This window comes from Carassius gibelio, chromosome B2, assembly GCF_023724105.1.
Source record: "Carassius gibelio isolate Cgi1373 ecotype wild population from Czech Republic chromosome B2, carGib1.2-hapl.c, whole genome shotgun sequence".
In the NCBI taxonomy this organism is placed as follows: Eukaryota; Metazoa; Chordata; class Actinopteri; order Cypriniformes; family Cyprinidae; genus Carassius; species Carassius gibelio.
In genome coordinates this window covers 24,808,621-24,829,906 of record NC_068397.1, presented here as the reverse complement: position 1 = coordinate 24,829,906, position 21,286 = coordinate 24,808,621, and the positions used below count along the sequence as shown (strand labels likewise).

The 21,286-nt window shown below is 37.7% G+C and overlaps 1 protein-coding gene across 2 annotated transcripts in view; it reads left to right on the top strand.

The window, feature by feature from the left end:
* The first annotated feature begins 5,177 nt into the window (after positions 1-5,177).
* Positions 5,178-21,286, top strand: part of zgc:110158 (uncharacterized protein LOC553590 homolog) — a 60,258-nt gene continuing 44,149 nt past the window's right edge. For both annotated transcript variants that reach the window (XM_052548437.1, XM_052548436.1), the window contains exons 1-4: positions 5,178-5,402; positions 13,592-13,664; positions 15,773-15,834; positions 20,232-20,316. In XM_052548437.1, coding sequence (XP_052404397.1) covers positions 5,347-5,402; positions 13,592-13,664; positions 15,773-15,834; positions 20,232-20,316 — 276 coding nt within the window. In that variant the 5' untranslated portion in view covers positions 5,178-5,346. The remainder of the gene's footprint in view (positions 5,403-13,591; positions 13,665-15,772; positions 15,835-20,231; positions 20,317-21,286) is intronic.

Here is a 21,286-nt window from a genome sequence, read left to right as displayed (position 1 = left end):
AAGGCTACCCCTACCAAACCAATTCAATATGGAAACCACAAACACATTATGCACAACTGTCGTGACGGGAATCTGGCTACAGTGCCCACACTGCGGATGTCAGAAATGAGGCACATTTCACAGAGCACTGAAACCACTTTGTGCAGCTTAGCATTATATCTTCAGGGTACATTTAGTTTTAATTCTTAATTTTCTTCATTACAGTGCTTTCAAGGCAAAGAATTGATAATTCTCCAACTTTCTGGTCTGGGGTTATTCTAAATCTTTAACCTTAAGTGAACTTGAATGAATACCTCTTCCTGGACTCCATAATATTACACACTCATAATTGTAGTGATAGTTCATATTTTTTATTTTCCACAGAAGAAAGAAAGTTATGTATAAGTTTGGAAGGTGAGTAAATGATGACAGGATTTTTTATTTTATTTTATTTTATTTATTGGCTTAGTTTTTTATTTTTGCAATAGACATTTGTTTTCAGAACAGCTTTACAGAAAATCATGGTGTTATTGTTTATTAAATCCTAAAATCATGCCTGGCACAAAATAAAATAAAATAAATACATTAAAAAACATAGTTTTTAGTTTAGTTTTTAGTTTTCATTGGAGTATGTTTTTTAATGAAAAATACTATTTTAGTATTTCTTCTTCAAAATTTCATGTTTAATTTAATGTGAGACATGCTGGCTCTTTGTAAATGTTTGTGAAATTTACTAGCAATTTGGGCCTTTTTTTATTGTGCTTACAGTCAAATTTTGAAGATTAGAGCTGCTAGCTATTTACATAATCAAATTTGTTGGTTATTTTCAACTACTTGAATATGTCTTTAAGTTTCATTCACACTGCCAGTGACTATTTGTTACTAGCATGGGTCCATATGCACATATTATTAATGCTCATACATGCAACACATTATCTCACATACATTTTCCATATTACATAGTTCGACTTGTAACACTATGTACTTCAAGCAATACCATTCTAGTTTAATCGTTTTTGTACATTGTAGAGATTTTAGAAGGACTGTTTATAATAATAATTGGGATGGAAACTGTAGCATTTATGTAACAGTCATCACTTATTAAACACATCAGGAAGACAGTTAGACTGACCAAAATAATATTTACATACATAAACCACTCTGAGCTCATCCAGATCTCTGGAGATGTAGCATTTAACTCAGTGAACACTTACAGGATTCAGTTGTTGATTACATTGTGAAGTATATGTGGCCTGCCCACCTCACTTCCATGTGACTTGTGGAAGGGATGTTTACACGGGAAAGGGGGAAATCATGTTCCTGCTTATTGACTGCAAAAGTGCATTACAGCAGACTCATAAGCAAATGACGTATTCCCAAAAATGGTGTTAACATTGATCATTAGATTCATATTGAGTAATTTTTCACTTTAATAGAGAGACAATATGTCTGTGCTGGAGGGAGGATTGTGTGGATTGGGTGATGAGACAGAAATCAGGTCTGTGTATTTGTGTGGGATTATCTTCTTTACTTATGAGTATGAACAAATCCCTATGAAGGCTGCAGAAAGCCATTAGCATTCATATTAATCTCAGTGGCAGTTGCTCACTTGTGCATCACAATCTTTGCTGGGCATTTAGTTATGGACTCATTACAACGTCATCTGAACCATAAATGCCATGTGACTAATTACTCTGGAGCTTTTGATTGGCGGAAGGTGTCAAAAGAATGCACAGTCCCCCAATCGTTTCATTTGTAACTATCATGACCGGTGATGATATCGTTTAAAAGTTTGGGGTCAGTATTTTTTTTTAAAGAATTAATAACATAGGGGTTAATTTAATCAAAAGTGACAGTAAAGACATTCATAATGTTACAAAGATTTCATTCAAATAAATGCTGTTAAATTAACTTTCTGTTAATTAAAGTATCATGAGTCTATTTAAATATTAATCCACACAACTGTTTTAACACTGATAATAAGAGTTGTTACTTGAGCAGCAAATCTGCATATTAGAATGATTTCTGAACAATCATGTGACACTGAACATGGGAATTTTCTATTGTAATAATGTTTCCATTTTTAATGTGTTTTTAATCAAATAAATTCAGCCTTGGTGAGCATAAGTGACTTCTTTCAAAAACCTTTTTGGCGCTAGTGTGTTCCTTAAATAACATACAAATACATATATTTGTGACGAACAAAACATTTAGTTAGAATAGGCTCCATCAGTGGATAAATACACATTTTCCTAGCAGAACGGTGTAGTTTTAGCATCTACCAGCAGGCTTACTTGCCCATGCTAACCAGTTAGACACAATCCACTTGGTACATACATAAAAAGCAAGAGTACTATCAAGCATTTTTAACTCTAATTCCCAGTGACTTTGCCCACGGTTTAGCATACTGCAATCCTGAGCTTCTGAGGTTTGGTGTATTTCCATGCAGTGATGCCATTCACCACACTTGTTCACAGTGCAGCGTTTTTCCACAGTCACTTCTGCACGATCTGCCTTTACTCCCCAGGCAATTCATAAACAGAGGCACTTTCTCAGTGGTCAACAGTGAATGTTGCATCAAAAATGCAATTGCACACTGATTGCCATTTAACTGGGTGTGTCTTTTTATTGCATACCATGATTAGGAATAGAACTCCATTTTGCATGCTATTTCTGGCTAGATGAAGATAACATTTAGTTGAATGTTTAAATGTTGGATGTTTTGGGTCTGGTTGTTGTGGCAGTGCTGCAGAGGTGGAGAACGCAGGTATTTGCTATTCTCAGAGTGTCTCACCAAGTCCCTCTCACTATTTCCCTCGCCCTCCATCTTTTGCGTTCTCTCTATCTTCACCTTACCCTCCATCTCTCTCTCTTTATATCTTTTCTTTTCTCTTTCTTTCACCCTCCATCTCTCTCCCTTGCCCTCTTTCTCTCTCTCACTCTCTCTCGTCGGGAGACGCCTGTGGAATATAGTCATCAACATGATTTTTTCCCCTGCTCTCTGGAAGAGGCAAACCCTAACAAACATGTAGTCAGCTGTGCAGTGGCTCTGCCTTTCCCACAATAAAAAATAGCATGAAAACATCACCTCGGCTTCGGCATCCCGCTCTTAACTCTTAAAGAGACACTTAACAATCAGTTGCGACTCTACTTAGATTCAGATGAAGCGAGTGACTCATTTGTAACAGGTAAGGTGTACATTATCCAACATGTTGCCTGACTTACATGTATTGGTATTTACAAGATGTTGCCGGAGCTATTGCCATAAACATGACTCAGCCATGCCTCGTGAACCACAGGAGGAGGCCGGAGAGTGTGGAGGAACATTCTGGGTAAACACCACTTGTGTAATGGAGGCGATGTGGTCAGGCCTCCACTGGTGTCCTTGTTGACCTAGTATCATAATGTGCCTTATACATGCTGTAAATCAGAGCCTGACAAATGCATTTCAAAACGAACATCACTTTTTCAACATTGATTTGTTCTGAATAAAGGTACAGCACTTGGAATAAATGTATGAATAAAAATAAGTGTGAAATTTTGCCAGTATGAATATGAAGCCTATACTTCATTAGTTTAAGTTATTTGTTTGTACATTTTTATCCTGATATTAAATCAGCATGACCTACTTTTACTTGAATGGACAAAATTAGAGAAAATAAAATGGATTAAAAATCTTTATGAATCAAATGGTTGTGTAAAGCCTGGAAATGAGCTCTGTCGAGTAATGTTTAACAATCTAAATACAGCACATTTTTCCTGTGCTAATGTATTTCCTATTGAAACAGGAAGTTTGGGCCTTTAAAATGACACACAGCAGTCAATTGTAAATGAGGGATTCAAGCTAAATGATTGGAGAAGTTTGGCATTTGTCACCAGATAGAAGTGTCTTTTCACCAGATCAAATTATAATATGACAATATGAGGTAAAAAAAAATAAAAAATAAACACAGTAAGACCTATAAAATGCATTTACAAACTAGATATTTATTTTTATGCAGACTTTAAGGGCTTGTGTTCTCTTTTTTTAAAGAGCCGATAGACTTTACATTTACATTTACATTTAATCATTTAGCAGACGCTTTTATCCAAAGCGACTTACAAATGAGAACAATAGAAGCAATCAGACCAACAAAAGAACAACAACAGTATCCAAGTGCCATGCCAAGTCTCAGTTAGTCTAGTACAGAACATGTAGCTATGTTTTTTTTCTCCAAGAATAGGATAGACAAGAAAAGGTAAGTGCTAGTATAAGTTGGTCATGTGTTAGTGAAAAAGATGAGTCTTTAGATTTTTTTTAAAACTTAGTAAAGAATCGGCTGTTCGAATTGAGATTGGGAGGTCGTTTCACCAGCTGGGCACAGTCCAGGAAAAGGTCCGTGAGAGTGATTTTCAACTTCTTTGGGATGGCACCACAAGGCGTCGTTCACTTGCAGAGTGCAAACTTCTGGAGGGCACATAAGTTTGAACTAGTGAGTTTAGGTATATTGGTGCCGTGCCAGTGGTCATCTTGTAGGCAAGCATCAGTACCTTGAATTTGATAATCACGCAACGCTGAGGTCCTACATCATCTACGGAACGGCTTCCATCTATCACAGATATCACAGCCAAGAACTAGGATTTGCTACTTTCAAGACAGCTGCAGAGAGTTTTGGGGTGCGGGAAATGTTGATTTTAGAAACCATTTAATTAGACATAAATCTGCAGTAAAATAATTAAAAATAAAACTTTAAATGTGGATGTGTTAAATGTTTAAAATTTAATTACAATAACAAGCAAAAAAAAAAAAATTAAAAAATAAAGGAAACATGGTCATAACCTTGCTTCTTCAAACATTACAAATAAATATTGAAAAACAAATCATATGCACATCAGTTTCAAGCCAAACATGAGAAAGCGGGTACTCTAGTCTGTAACCTTGGTCTGCCCTCTTCTTTTGATAAACAAATAAATTTTTTTGCTGAAACAATTTCACAATTATATATTTTTTATTTTACTGAGAGTCTAAAAATTAATATTCAGCAACTAATTTTAAGTTAAGTTTGTTACTTGATTTACACAGGTCTAGACACAAGTACAACACTCCAACGATTAGAGCGTGTCTTGCCCTTTAAGGAGCCCCCCCCTTCTCTCCACAGCAGGGGGAGGCTGAGCATAATCCTGGAACAGCGATTGAAAAAAAAAAAATCCACCAGTAGACTGTTTCAAGTTCCCCTAGCAGAAACTGTGCCTGATTTGTGACCAATGCTGGAGATGTACGAAAAGGGAGGAAAACACTAAGCGGGTAGCTATGGAGATAGATCGTCTTCCTGGCCGCTTCCTTTGACAGGTGTTGAGTAGGTTAAAAGTCTTCAAACAGAGTCCACCATGTACGCCAAAGGGAAAGGAGCTGTCGTTCCATCCGATAATCAAGCCAGAGAGAAGTAAGTGAATTTGTGCATTGTCACATATAGAGCAAAAACCATGCATGTTCTCTGATGCACGAGACGGCTATCGGCGACTCGAACACTCTACTAAGTAGTTTCTTTGCAGATTCTGTGCGGTGCAGCGTTCATCTTATTCTGTTGCACAGCTGTTTTAATGTGTTTTTCCTAATGCATGCTACTTGTGCTTGCTTTGGAGCAACTCTCTCATGCATTCGGCTAGTAGATGTTACATGAAGGATTGTACGGTGCAGATGCAGAGAGTTTGTGGAAGGCTTGGATCAATGCATCATGTAGATGCTCAGATGCTTCTTGTACATGAAACATAACGTTCCAGGAGTCTCGAGATCTCATTTTTGATGCACATAATCATGTTAGAGCAGCTGTACAAACTAATGTAATCAAATAGTTTGGTTTGATGGATGAGTTTGTGACTTAGAAGATAGTATTTGGTTTAAAGCGCCCAGACTTGCTCATTGCTGTTGGTATAAATTCTCAATTTCTTACCTTTTGTTTTAGTGACTTTTTTTATCTTTTAGGTTTGTTGTTATAAATACATATGCAGGTTTGTATTTTGTGTATAAACCGGAGGGTTGCAAGACATGCAAGTTTAGATGCTTTAGCATAGTATGTGGGCAGTGTAGTTTAAACAATGGAGATGTTCAAGCCACCAGACTTTATGGAGTAAAACATTTGTATACTAATAAGTTAAATTGTTTGCATAATTAATTCCAAAGCTTGTTGCCTGTTAATGCAAATTTATTACTGAAATATCTATGATATATATTTTAAAAGCCTTACTTGGTGATTATGAATGGCTGGAAAGGTAATTGAAAAGTCAAAAAATACAGAAACCATTTAAATAAAATGTATATCTAATCTGGTTGTTGTGCAGATAGTGACCACTCAACATGATGAGGATCAGAGTTAGACAACAATGTTTAAGGGGCTTAAATGGAATGTAAGAGATGCTTAGTTTAAGATAATGAACTGAAACCTCATCCACAGTTTTATGCTGCTCATTCATATTTGTATTTTACTGAATGTTCAAGACCTTTTTTATGCTCAGAAATGGCTGGAATGAATGAACGTAGTTCTAGCTGAGCTCACATTTACGTTCAGTTTGTGTTCTCAGTAGTTAGGAGTTTCTACACCTGATAGAAACTTTCAATTACAACTTGTGGCAGAGCATTTAAGCACTTTAAAATCCAGTTTATGAAAAACGGATCCATTGGAAGCACGCTGTCTCTGGCCAAAGGAGCAGATGGAGTCTCTGTTTGGCAGTGTTGATGCGAGGATGCAGCGCTTTCGGTTTTTATCAGAGAACTTTTTAGGAACTTGTCATTTTCACCCTTTTCCCTTGTCTTGTGCGTCTGTGCTGGGTGAATAATTGATAGGAGAGTTGAAAACATGATTTTCTAACGGTGCCTTTGTAGGACGGTTATGTGTGATTCCTTCATGTTTAAAGATGGTTTTATCAGAGAGCCTCGGGCGAGATGTCAGGTGTGCTCAAGGCATACATTTGGCAGATTTCTTTGATGTGAGGACTCCATGTGGGTTCTGTTGTGATGAGAGCGGAATGGGAGACCCGTTTATCTCTGGTGATACTTTTTAGAGATTTTCTTTTGGAGCTGTCATAAACTGTCATCTGATTTGTTCTCACCTTGGTTCATGTGTAATGAAAAATGTCACATCCCTGAGCGAACTCTTCTAAAGGGAGGATTCATCCAAAATGTACTTATTTACCCTTATGTCATTTTAAGCCATTATGCTGTTAATATTTGCAAGGAACACACAGTGGGACATTTGGAATAATTTCCAATCCCTGTTTTCCATAGAGAGTGGCATAGTGGCATAGTGATTAGTATGTCAGGCTTAGAAAAGGTTCTAAATGCACCATAAAAGTAGTGCATATGTCTCATCCAGGATTATTATTATTTTTTATATTATTAAATTTGTATTATAATATTTTTTTTAAGTCTTCAAGATGAACAATTGGTTAAACTAATTTTATTTTTATATTTAGTTAATGGAAAGTTTTCATTTAGTTTTTATTTGCAATTCTAACAGTGTTTCCGAAGACATACGATAACCTTTTGTGAGTTCATTTTTCAAATCAAATAATGCATGAAATTATGCATCTCAAATATGCCACAGTTCTCACTCCCATCCTGATGTCAGATGACAAGACATGAAACCACTGCCACTTGATGTTTTTGACATCCAGCCTGTGGCATATTTTATTTGAGATAAACATTACATTTTTGGGTGAACTATTCTTTTAATGGCCCTTTTCCTTTTCTGAGAGTAAGGGGGGAAATAGCTATGACAACAGTGTTTCGCAATTCGCACCTGGCATTATATTGTAGGCCAAGCAATCTGACCTGTGTTTAATGTTCCCTGTGCGCATGAGACTTCCCACAGTGCTACAAGGAGTCATGGTGAAGCTATTTTGCAGTAAGACCTTATGTTCCATCAGTACCGTAACATCAGCTCTTTTTACCCAACTCACCTCAAAACAAACCCACCTATACTGAAGTACTGGAACATCACTAGACTCTGGACTAGCTCTTCTGAATGGCTCCGATTGGCAGGGCTTTCTCCCAAAGGGACATTGTAGCTGTGAAAACAACTGAGGGGGAAGGGGCTGAGAGACTCGGGGGTCGTCCCCCTGGGCATTCCCTCCAGCAGACCTCTTTTTGGGGCTTTTGAAGAGGGAGGCTGAGATTTAAGACGGCATGCCGCAGGCTCCTGAGGCCCAAGCCAGTGACACGGTCTCCACCACCCCCTCTCCATCTCCATAATATAGCTCTTTATATGTCCTGTGCTCCTCTGAGAGAGCGCACCGTTTAGATTTAGCTGATCAGGTTTGCATACATTAACGCCTGCCCTCAGTCATTTGAATATGAGAGAGACTGGCATATAAAGACAGATGGATTTGAATGGTGTGCTTAAAAAAAAAAAAAGAAAAAGAAAAAATAGAATGTATTGGTTTTTTTTTTATAGCAGTACCTGATTGGACAGGTATCACTATTACTATTGCTTGTATGTTTTCCATTCAGCTTGTAGCCAAATTTCTCACACTGTTTGTGCTACAAACATGACCAGTATGTCAAATTATGTGGCTAAATGAACAAAGGTAGGCTTTGTTTATCTAACTGACCTAATGTTTATAATTAATATTTTCACCTGGTTGATCATGTGACATAACGGCAACAGTGAAACTTCTATCTTCGTTTATTGATCCCCAAATCTGTATGACATTCTTCCCTGGAACCAAAAGAAGATATTTTAAAAAGATCTGTTCTTTTTCGTTCCATACAATGAAAGTCAATAGGGTCTATTAAAGGGATGGTTCACCTAAGAATGAAAATTCTATCTTCAAATACTCACCCTCATGTCATTCCAAACCCGTAAGATCTTTGTAGATTTTCGGAACATAAATAAAGATATTTTTGATGAAATCCAGGTGCTTTCTTATCCTGCATAGACAGCATCGCAACTACCACGTTTAAGACCCAGAAAGGAGATATTAAAAATGGTCTATAGCCCCACTGCGATTCCGGCAGATACACAGGTAATGTGTCCCGGCAATTGTTCCCAGGTCGCTAGATTTTGCCCCTTTCACGCTGCCAGTGATTACCTGGAATATGTGAATGCGTTCACACACAATCCGTAAAGGTCCCGTAAAGACATGTGACATCACAATGTTACGTGTAATGTACGAGTCAAAAACGCTATGCATGTTAACTCTCTCTTAAGCTGGAGAACAATCTCAGCATCAGCGTGGAAAGTGAGGAACTTACCGGTCTCTGCTTCATTACATTTTGCACGTATTTTTTTTCCGTTGCGAACGTTGATCTGCCTTCAAAACACCTGGTAAAAGAATCATGCGATAATGTGCGTCATCACGACACACCCTTCCCAGAATTAGTTCTGACTTTTGTTCACACAGTGCTCATTCCGGGACTGAACCCGGCAATGTTACTAGGTCCGCGACCCAGGATCAATCCCGGAACCATTCCTGTGTTTGCGTTCACACACAGGGCGACTCAGCAATGTTCCGGCAATTCTCCAGGTCCAACGTGCAGTGTGAAAGGGGCTTATGTGACATCAGCAGTTGAAGCTTAATGTTATGAAACTATGAGAATGCTTTTTGTGTAAAGAAAACAAAAATAACGACTTTATTCAACAATTTCTTCTCTTCCGTGTCAGTCTTCAGCGCATGATCTCAAGAGTACTTCGTTTATTTTCTCTGTCTGCTTTCTTACACTTTAATGTGTTCGTTGCATTGCAGTCTATGCAGGGCCAGAAAGCTCTTGGAGTTCATCAAAAATATCTTAATTTGTGTTCTGGAGATGAACAAAGGTCTTACGGGTCATGAGGGTGAGTAATTAATGACAGAATTGTAATTTTTAGGTGCATTATCCTTTTAAGGGTCTATTAAAAATCTATTATAATGTTCTAATACTTTGGTCTCAGTTCTCGCGATATTTACATGCTTATGTATTGAGGTTGATGTTAGTTCTGTACTTGTTGTTATCCAGCTGAAATAGCTGTGATTAACTTGTCTAATGAACTTGATCTAATTCATTTTGGCCGTGTTCCAGCATTGCTTGTAGTGTCTGCTCTCGTAGCCAGGCCAGACGTTTCTTCTTGCCCGCACCTCACCTCACCTTTTCCATCAGCTGTCGTTCCCTGTTCCCGTTCCTCTGTGATGTCTTTAAGTGTTTGGGCTTCCAAACGGGACCTTCAGAATCCAGAGGTCCTGTTCTTGGCTCTCCCACTCAATGTTCCTGACAACTCTACACAAGGTGCTCCTTGAAGGCAGAATTGAATGAACAGTGTTCAATAATGCATCAGGACAAGGCGCACAGTACCCCCCTCCACCCAGATCACATGGGCCTCCCTGCCATGACATTTTTATCAGCCCACTCCTGGGAATCCACAGTTTGATCCAGATTGTCTCGTGGCTACCTCATATTTAAGCAGATGGCAGCTGCTAGATGTTTTCTTCAAGCCAGAGGTCGAGCTCCATTGGTGTTCCAAAACCTTGTTTATGGTGAGACAGGTAGTGAGATAAGTGACTAGCAAATTGCAAAGTGGTGCAGTTGTCTTTACTAAAAAGTCGGTCAGAGACTTGCAACTCCGGTTTTTACTTCTTTGGAACACAAAATAATTTCAGTGTTTTGTCCCAAATGACAGGTCTCTAGTAGTTTTATTTTGTGTGCTTCTACAGACAAAATGCCATGGTAGAATGTATCTGATATGTTCTTGTTTATGCTTTCAGAGAGTATAGGAGCTATGGACTTTAGAGTTTTTCATATGAATTAATGTGTTAAAAAATGGCTGTGAGGGACAGATGTACTGTATGTTGAGTTACTCATGCTGTTGTGTACTTTTTCAGAAAATTTATAGGGGAAAAAAGATGTGATTATTGAATGGACAGTACATCTGAACTAGGACTAGGCCTCATTTTCATTCATGTACAATTAAATATGGCATTTTTCCTGACTAAGCTTCTTAACAGAGCTTGTATGAGTGTCATGGGTACTGTTCAAATGCAAGGCTTTGAAATGTATAGTGATATTCACTGAAATGGCTTTTGCTAAATAAATAATTATGCTGCAATTTCGAAAACTAACACATTAGGGCCAGTTATTCTTTAAAGCAGTTGAATACTATCTCCCTCTAGTTTCTGTAACTAAACCTAGACTTTCTGACCTGTTATTATGGATGTTCATGTTCTGCCAATCTTTTTTTTTTTTTTTACTGTTTATTTTTTAAGGGAATTTGGTTAGTCTTAAAGGAATAGTTCATTCAAAAATTAAAATTCTGTCATTGTTAACTCATTTTCATGTGGTTACAAAACCATTAATCCTCAAAACACTAATTTAGATATTTTTTATGAAACCTGCAAGGTTTCTTGCCCTCCAACTAAAGTCCAGGTAACCAAAACATGGAGGAGCCAAAAAGGTTATAAATGTGTCATAAAGTGAATCAGTTTAATGCAAGTCTTGTGAAGAGATGTGGTTATTTACATCTAAACATTGAAAGGTTGACAGGAGGGTGAGTAAACAATGAGAGAAAGGCAATCCAAAAAGGAACAATCCCTTTAATAACCAAAAGAAAAAAAAAATTGTGATAAGATCCCGATTCTGCCTTTTTTTGCCATATCACCAACTTTTGCTTCTGTTTGTCATGGTGTCAACAGGTGAACTGAAATGCTGCTTAAGTTTAAAACCTTACAAGTAGATATTGCTGACTAGCTTAAGTTCCGTAGATCCTTTGTGGTAATAGTATCTTTTGATGGACTTTGTTTGAACCTCTCATCCACGGTTTATGGTCGTCGTTGACTTCCTTTCCTTCACTGTGTCTCGGTGGGAGGCATTGTCATTCTGGTCACTCTCCCGCGCCAGCGCGTCAGTGTTTGTGCAGTGATGGAGTGCTGGATCTCCTCCCTGTCTTTCATATCCAACTTTATCACAGTCATTGACTGGCTGATCAGAGGGAGCTCTCCTCTGCTATTTATGAGCCTGCCACCCTGGGCGCCTCCTTCCACTGACTCATTTACCTCCTCGCTGATGCCTGGGAAAGCTTCCTGCTCCCACACAAATAGACGATTCTGCCCACTTGTATGTGCGTTGGACTGAAGGTTCCATCAAAACAGTGTTATCTTAGTTTTATTGATGTACTGTAACAGTGTAGTTTTTATGAATATTTTGAATTTGCTTTTATTTTTGTATTTTCAGTTTTCATTTTTAGATATTTTAATATGTGCTTTTGTCCTTTTTTTAATTACTACTTAGTTTTTTTTTTTTAACCAGTATGACTTGTGTAAAATAGAAAATTGATATCAAAATAACAAGGGCTCTGACAAAAACTTTCCTTAAATGCTTATAAATTATTTTATTGGCAAATCAGTTATGAAAATGACCAATACGATAACAATAAAAATGCTTTAGCCTAAATCAACACCAATAATTGCCCAGGCCGATAATCTGTCAACCTCTTACCTTTAAGTCTTTTTTTGGAATGTAAAAGAAGATATTTTGAAGAATGTTGTCTTTATTCGCTGAAATTACTCTGAAATACATTACACACTGAAAGTTTCTGAAATATAATTGGAAGATAAGGATGAGTAAATTGGTTAGGAACTATCACTTTAAGTCATCTTTGTTGTGTTATGGGTGTTTAGTTTTACATAAAATGATCTCTTTGTTGAGACATTGTTTTGGATGTCAACTCATGTCATAATGGAAGAGCCACTCTTGTGAATGCCATTATTGCCTTTCCCATGGTGGAAATAAATGTTCTTGCCCCAAATACACTACAGCCATGTTTCTACCAAATTGTGCCTGTCTCTGACTGTAATTTTGCCAGGAGAGCTTTGTGGAGCTATTTTCTTTCATGGCTGATGGAAGAGAAAAGAAAAGGACAGGAGTAGAGGGATGGTGCAGTTTCAGCCCCGTGGTACACTGGGAGCTGGGTAATCGCTAGCCCAAGTGGCTAAACAACAGACATAATGGATACAGTAAATGACAAAAACACAAGAACCTCAATGATGCCGTCAGATTCCCTTGACAACCCCAGCTATGCATGCTTTGGCTGATCTTTCTGTTCTTTTCACGGAGCAAAAGGGCTGTGGAGATCGGACATGCGGTCGCTGCTGTTGATGGGTGTTTTGTGTGTTCATGTGTACTTGTGTAATCAACAATCTGTAGTGAGTTGTCTCTAGCCACTGATTTTTTTTCGGAAACTTTTGAACAACATCCAAACTAGAGTGACGGCACACAACTGGGAATAAAAGTCTATATCTCTGTTCTGAAGCCTCACTAGCTGTCTCCATAAGCAGTTACCTTCTTAGACAGCATTATAAACTTATAAGTGACTGATTTTGACACTCTACATAGGCAGCAACATACATAGCGATCTGCAGACGGATCTTGACTTGCAGTTGATTTTCATGAAGTTTGATGTTGGTGTGTTTCAAGGATAATGATGCAATAATAAAAAAAAAAAAACATAGCACACAGCATAAACTCGTTTTTTTATTATTGAATGAAAATGTTTATAGTTTATATTAAAATGTCTTCTTGTCATCTTGGAGTTATTATTTTTGCTTACTTGCAGAGGTTTCCTTTTCATGACCTGAATCTAATGCCTGTTCCTCTCTTGTTCTCTTCTAGATTAGCTTTATACGTGTACGAGTACTTGTTGCATGTTGGGGCCCAGAAATCAGCACAGACCTTCCTTTCCGAGGTAAGTCTCTGCTTACACACACACACACACACACACACACACACACACACACACACACACACACACACACACACACACACACACACACACACACACACACACACACACACTTTAGTCTCTTTAATATGACTTTAGCACATATTTTTGTTAGAAAGCACATCTAAATCATCATCCACCAAGTTGCATTTTTATAAACATAATACTGTCTATAATGAACATTTTACATAATATATTAAGTAATACACTATAATATATTTTGTGCAGTGTGCCAAGCATTGAAATAAAAAAAAATTTTCTAATGTGGTGATATGGCATCACTTACCAAAGCAAGTTTCCTATCAAGCTTGTTCTTGTTCTCGATTTTTCTTGTGCCACATTTAAATGAGAACAATATAATCCATTTGATTTGGCTGTTTGGGTCAGGAAATATCTTAAAACACACCAGATATTCACATCGACACTTCTGCATTAGTTTAGTGATCTGTTGTTCATTTGAACTATACTGAATTGTTTGTTTTCCCCCATATTTAAACAGTTTCAGAATCTGTGGGCCAGTATGTGTGCACCAACCATGTGCAAAAATATTAATTACCCATCATTAATTTCAATTAATAGCTGTTTATGATACACTGACTGGCAGGACTTTTATTTGCCGTTTGTTTGTGAGTGGTCATTTCCATCAATCGCTCTGTTACCCCAGGGTGTTTTTTCTCCCTGTTGGCTTGGCGGCATCTCTGCTGCGTTGCTGACTTTCTGCAGCACTTCTCAAAAGCACCGCAAGTTGGTCAGATCTTTATCATACCGTTTGGCAGGCCGACGAGGTGAAATTGACTGATAATGTGTTCTTAACCTTCAGACCTGCTTCAATGATCCACTTTTCAGCTGCAGTGAACAAACCTTTCCTCTTAGATTTTCTTTTTTTCTCACTACATTTTCCTGTTTAATCATCCATATATAATTGTTATAATAGGCTAATTCTTTGCCCGCACTTTCCACCAGCAGTTCAGGTCCTTCTACTCGCCTGTTACAAAGGAGAACATTTCTTAAATACACTGAGATTATGGCCTTAATGAGAGTCGCCCTGGTCATTTCCACACAAGCAGGAGGGATGGAGGGTGAAAGTGAGCCCCGAGGCCTGAATGAAGTGTAGGAAAAACAGAAGCCATGATTCATTTTGAGGGTCATGGCTCTGGATCACCAAAGCCTGCTGTAGGTCTCCACACTAGTGGATTGACCAGGCTGAGAAGTTAAGTAATGACTGCCAAGAATATGCACCACCTTCAGGTTTTGTTGCAGTAGTCCTATTTACCAACGGTGTAACTAACAATTGCACTGTGGATGTTGACTTTTGCAAAACACAAAAAAGAAAGGCTATTTTGAAGATCGTTTCAACCGTTTTTATCCATATAATGTAAGTCATTGGGGCCAATTAACTTAATTAGCTATACGGACAAATTTTTACTTTAATGCACTTCACAGCCAAATTATGACTTCCGTATTCATGCGTAGGGGCTTCCCAGAAGGACTCGCTCCTCTTTGCCTATGACATTTTAAGCTCCAGTGTCATAGAAGGATTTGACGAAAACAAGTCGTTTGTTGTGGTGGAGAAAGCAGGATGATATATGGGATCTGGATTGGGTCAGAGAGCAGACTGCGCAATGTCTGACAGAAGAATGTTACATTATAGGGATGCACGATAATATCGGCACAACATCGGTATCGGCCGATAAAAGCTTAAAATGACCATTATCGGTATCGGCCGATATGAATATTTCTGCCGATGAGCCAAACCGATATTCTCCAAGTGAAATAATTGACCTGTTTTTCAGATGTGAATGTCTGTCTACATTTGTAAAATAATAAATTTATGGTATAATCAGTACAGAAGACATACATGGATTTCTCTTCAGTAAAATTAAAGTTTAAATATATCAGTATATATTTGTATATATATCGATATCGGTATCGGCATCGGCCAAAATTATTTAGAAAATATCGGCATATCGATATCGGCCAAAATCCAATATCGTGCATCCCTATTACATTATGTACAGTCTCACAACCTCTGTTTCTTTTTCTCGTTTCTTCCTGCTCACTGCCTGTTGTAGATCCGATGGGAGAAGAACATTACGCTAGGAGAGCCTCCTGGATTCCTCCATTCATGGTGGTGGTAGGTCTCATGTGTTTTCTTTATATTTTATACATGCTGTCTTTCTGTCTGTGTGTAAGCTAGTACTAATAAGTGTGTAATTCAAAGTGGACAAATAATGTAGTTTTATTATTGATGCTCTGACATCTTGTCCAATCCGGGCACATTGCCAGTGATATCTCAGTTCAAATGTTGCGTGAAGTTACAAAATGTACAGCTCATCTGCACATACTTAAAAGTGCTTACTAAGACAAGCATCTCTATTACTGTTTTCCAGAGTTAGTTTGAGCAAACCTCAAATGTCTCATCATCATGCGGTGCTCGTTATGGCTGGTTTAAGCAAAAGCTCAGAGTTAGGATTAGGGCTGTGCGATTAATCGAAATCAAAATAAAATCGCGATTTCTAAAACGCTTTATAGCACGATTTTCCATGGCCCCGGCCTCCCGCAGTATGTTAACTGAACCAATCAGGATGCAGCGTGCTTAAGTGGAGCGCGAGAACAGAGCAGACTGGGCATATGCCTAACTCCAGGTTCACACACTGTCTGTGATGTGTAGCATTTTTTTTTTCTCTAGCCTATGTTAACGGATCAGAACGTTCACACTGCACGCAGTAAAAAGATGAGAACAGAAAAGGTTCTAAATAGAAAGGTGCGAAAAGATTTAATATGATCTGAGCATGCGCATCTGGTTTTGTTAACAGAGCAAAGAAAATATGCGTGCAAGCGGATAGATTCGCATTCGCGCATGGTTTTAATGTGCTTTCGTGTTACAATAATGCGCTCTTGTTGTTTCTTCTGAACCGCGTACACATAACTTACTGTATACGCACTGCAGATGGAGTACGTGTGAACCTTGGGCAATAAATATATTGGGCAAAACATATAACACCTAAGGCACCGCTACAATGAGCTCTATGACCAATGCATGGCAAAAAATAAATAAATAAATTCCTGAACACGGGTTTTATTTTATTTTTTGATTATTATTTTTTGCCATATGTCTAGACATTTTGTTTGACATCTTTACTTGATGATTATTTTGACTTATGTCTGTTCTAGAGACATGTTACAACTTTTTGATAAAGCTCTCATTTGAGTTTTCTTTTGTAAATATGTTTCAAATTTATACTGAATGCATTTATGACTGTAAAGCAAAATTGCTTTTATATGCATAAAAAAATAATTATAATAATAAATTCTAGCTTTAAAAATAATTGTAAAAATATGTATTTTTTTTTTTAAAGTTAATTAAACATTTTAAAGTTGTTTTTTTGTTTTTTGTGTGTGTGTTAATATGTTGTGTTACTGTGTTGTGTGAACAACTGTATGTCCAAACTGAGCAAGCAGAAAAAAAACAATTGGTGTTGAACCCTGACCTGGTTAACCAACGGTGTGAATGATAACGTTAAACTGAAAATATCCTCACCGTTAACTTAAAAGTGACTCCACCACAAAGAGAGAGTTTATCTATTACAGCCTACAAGATTGTTTGTATTAACTTTCACTGTATTGATTTATACAAATCCAGACTTAAGTTTGGCTGTGACACCAGCCGTCAAACTGTATGTTTAACCTGCTGCGGTTTGACCCGTGGCAGTGGGTGTATTATTGGGTCAGGCAGCCTTTACAGAGGGCACGTCTGCCCGGGCCTGGTCCTCCCACCCCACTCCTTCAGACAAAAGGCCCAGATGGTGGGGCAAAGACATGGCCCATCCCTTTTCTAAACCTCTTCCATCAACCTTTGTCTCTGCTGCTGTCCTTTGTTCCTGTTAAAGACCCCAAACACAGATTAACTCTTTGCATACCGTTCCCCCTTTGTGGCAAGTGTCTGAATCCCCCGCAGGCCCAATTCGGTTATATTCTCCTCCATTGGGGGTGGCCCAATGACAAACTGAGGGCCAGCGGGAGGCCAGGGGGTCAAGACAGCTCACCACTTGGTAGGAGTCATATAGGTTAAAGGGGGATGAGTGCAGACTTGAGGAAAGAACTTCGTTAAGAGTCATTAAACCTCACCTCCTGTGTGTTAGCGCCTTGTGACACTTTGTGGCGGCATGAATCCTCTCAAATGCATTGGGTTTTGACTCCCCAATAATATATTATTATTATAGTAATATATTTATTCAGCAAGGATTTTCTATTAGTCATTATTCTGTTATTAGCCATAAACTGTGCCAGTGTTCCAGTACCTGAGGTCAGCGGCAGCCTGAGGGTCAGGATTATCTCGTTTCAAATGCAAATGACAATCCACTGTATTCCTAATAATACACATGAAAAAGAGGTCCTCACTGTAAAGTCTATATACGTATGGATTTGGCTGTATTACCCCTGCTTTTGTCTCGTAGTGTCTTCACATTTAGGATTTGCTTAATTGCCCCCAGAGAAGAGTTTAGTGTTTAAGAGAATCTATTAACATAAGAATATAGTTAACTCCAATTAGCATCAGAGGCGCGCGTAAAACCTGACTCAAAGTAATTGCATTGTTTGTTTCGCAAGGAAGTGCCATGACGTAATTCGGGAAAACCCGCAGGTGGTGTTTTGAGGTTAGGCCATGTGTACGAGTCAACCGTAAATCTTTGCTCCACCGTTTATTTGGTTTTAGAAGGGCCATCCCTTTTCCCTATAGAACATTACAGTACTGTAAATCAATAAAACTGCAAGGATGCATTAAAACTATCAAAACAAGTGATAGTAAAGACATTTATAATAGTAGAAAAAATTCATTAAAGAATTCTGAAAAATTGTCATGGTTTGCACAGAATTATTAGGCAGTACATTTATTTCGAATACTGATAATAATTAGAAATGTTTCTTGTATTAGAATAGTTTGTGACATTGAAGATTGAAGTAATGGCGGCTGAAAATTCAGCTTTGCCATCACAGGAATACATTATTTTTTCAAACCGCACCACCCAAGTTGTCTAAAGCATGGGCGCATTTAATATGAAATACTTCAAAGACGATCATAAGCGTATTGTTTCATGTGGCCAGTTTGCTGTTTAAAATGTGCAGAATGCTTTAGCTTTTAAAAGCGGCAAAGATATCCCAAATGAATGCTAAAACAAATTTACCTGTAAATGATATAAATACAGAGTCAAATAAACATTAAACTTTGTTTTGCAGAAATGTCTTTTAAGAGAAAGTGAGCCACCCTCAAATAATTCAGAAAGTGGACGTGCACATATGCATGTTTAATAATTCAGCTTTTTTTATTTTTTTATAGCTTTAGCATAATATGTAGCATACATTAACATTTATTTGTGCATTATTGTTCAAATCAAAGTAAATTACTTTGTAATCTCCTGTAGACAATATAAAAGGCTTTCAGAATTTGTGATATAAACCGTGGTAATACAATCCATGGTAAGATGAAATTATCCTGTACAGTAGTTACAATAACTTAGAACTATGGTGTTTTAGGGGTATTTAGTGTTTATAGTTTAACATTAAAGCATCTGTGCATTTAGAAGTTTGCCATTTTTTTTCAATTTTATAATGTAAAAATACATAAAAATGTAAGTCTGTGGTTTTTTTTATCTAGCCATTTATCTGAACTTTTAGTTGTTTCTCCCTCACTTCCTATCCCCCTCTTTCTCTCCCTCCATTTTCCCCCTCTCTCTTTCCATGTCTGTTTCTAGTTTCCTCTTCCCATTAATGTTCCCTTCCCCCTCATATTTATCCTCTCTTTCTCTCCTTTTCCTGTGTAACTCTTTCACTTACTGAACAAGTGTTCAGGAATGTTCTTTATCCTGGTAAATATTTGCAGGGAAAAAAGGAGAGTTTCCCTTGCATTGCCACAAAGTCTTATCAACAAGTTTTTTTTAACGCAGGACTATAATATCACCAAATAGTTTTGTCTGATATAAATATATCTTGATAACCAAGGTTTATTTTCCACTTCTTGGTGAGAGGAACAGCAGGCGCGTGTCGTGTGCCGGTGGTTAGTCTTTAGCCTTTCCCCCGCCGGCCCTTTTTTTCAGGAGATTTTATAGGTTATCCATTAAATCGATATCTGAAGACCTGGAGCGATCTAATTTGGGCCATTTAAACAGGTACTTAGTTTCAGTGCAGTAATTAAAATACCATTTGGACACAAACCTTGTTCCCCCTCCAAACATCCCTGCAGGATCCAAAGACTCTTAATTGAGGAAATCCCTGACTTAATTGATCTGTAACCTGCTGTTTGTGCCAAGCGGGTAGGAGTGTGTGCAAGTCTCAAGTTTGACTGGACTTCATTTTTTACAGTGCTGGCTTTGCTTGTTGTAACTTTTCTAAAGAGTAATCAAACAAAGATGAAGTAAAATCAAATTATTGACTGCTTTTTTTGTGGTTGGATACTTATAGTATGTGTATTTCAAAAGGTTTGACTTCATATATGTTGTATTGAAAGGTCCCATTCTCTCCTGTTTCCTGTTGCAGTGTATTCTGGGATTTGTACTGTGCCGCTCCAGACCGCCGGGAGACCTGCGAGCACTCCAGCGAGGCCAAGGCCTTCCACGACTATGTGAGTTCATACAGACTTGACAGTCTTTTAGCTGATCTTCAACTTCTCGTCCAATGACGATGTGTGTTGGGGGCGGGGCTTACCCTCTATCTTTTGTCCAGGTTTATTGATGTGAGTGTTTAGTGAACGACACGAGGCAGATTTGCTTACCAAAGTGTAACAGGATACATTAAGTGAGCTGAATAGAGGTTTTTCGCGTGAATTAGTGTCTGTTAGATGCGTTATGTGTGTACATGAGTGTTTTGTTCTATATCATGTTTCTTCCTGGTTGTCATTTTTAAAAATTCTAACGGTATGTTATTGTGTGCATTAGGAAGACAAGTATGGGATGTTTATTTCCGTTTAATTTTCCGGCAGTGGCTTTCATAAAGCAGCTTCACGGTGTCTCGTGAACACAGATTTGCGCAGATTCTTTAATTTGCACAGACAGACATGTAATCTTATTAACATACTGAATGCTGTGCATTCACAGATGTAATATTTCAGTAACAGTGAAAGGCATAATGAAATGTCAGTTGTTGTTGCCGGGATGCCCGCAGGGTTGAGTCAGAGTGGGAAGGATAGACGGATGGCTAAAAACAGGTTGATTTTAAACGTCTGGTTATGCGTATGTTTGTTAAAATGAAGGTCATATAAGGGTTGTTGACTTTTGTGTTACATTTTAAATATAAGTATTTATTTTCTTAGTCTTAAAAAATTACAAACTAAGCTAAAGGAATTTATCTAGTTAAAATGTATGAATTATAGATAATATGGATAGTACACATGAATGCAATTTAATGATGCAAGTTAACACTTAGGCCTATTTTACACAGTATATGCTCAAAATGCATGAAAAATAATATAATAATAAAAAAAAAAATTATTGTTCACCAATGGATCCTCTGCAATGAATGGATGCCGTCTGAATGAGAGTCCAAACAGCTGATAAAAACATCACAATAATCCACAAGTAATCCAGAAAACTTCA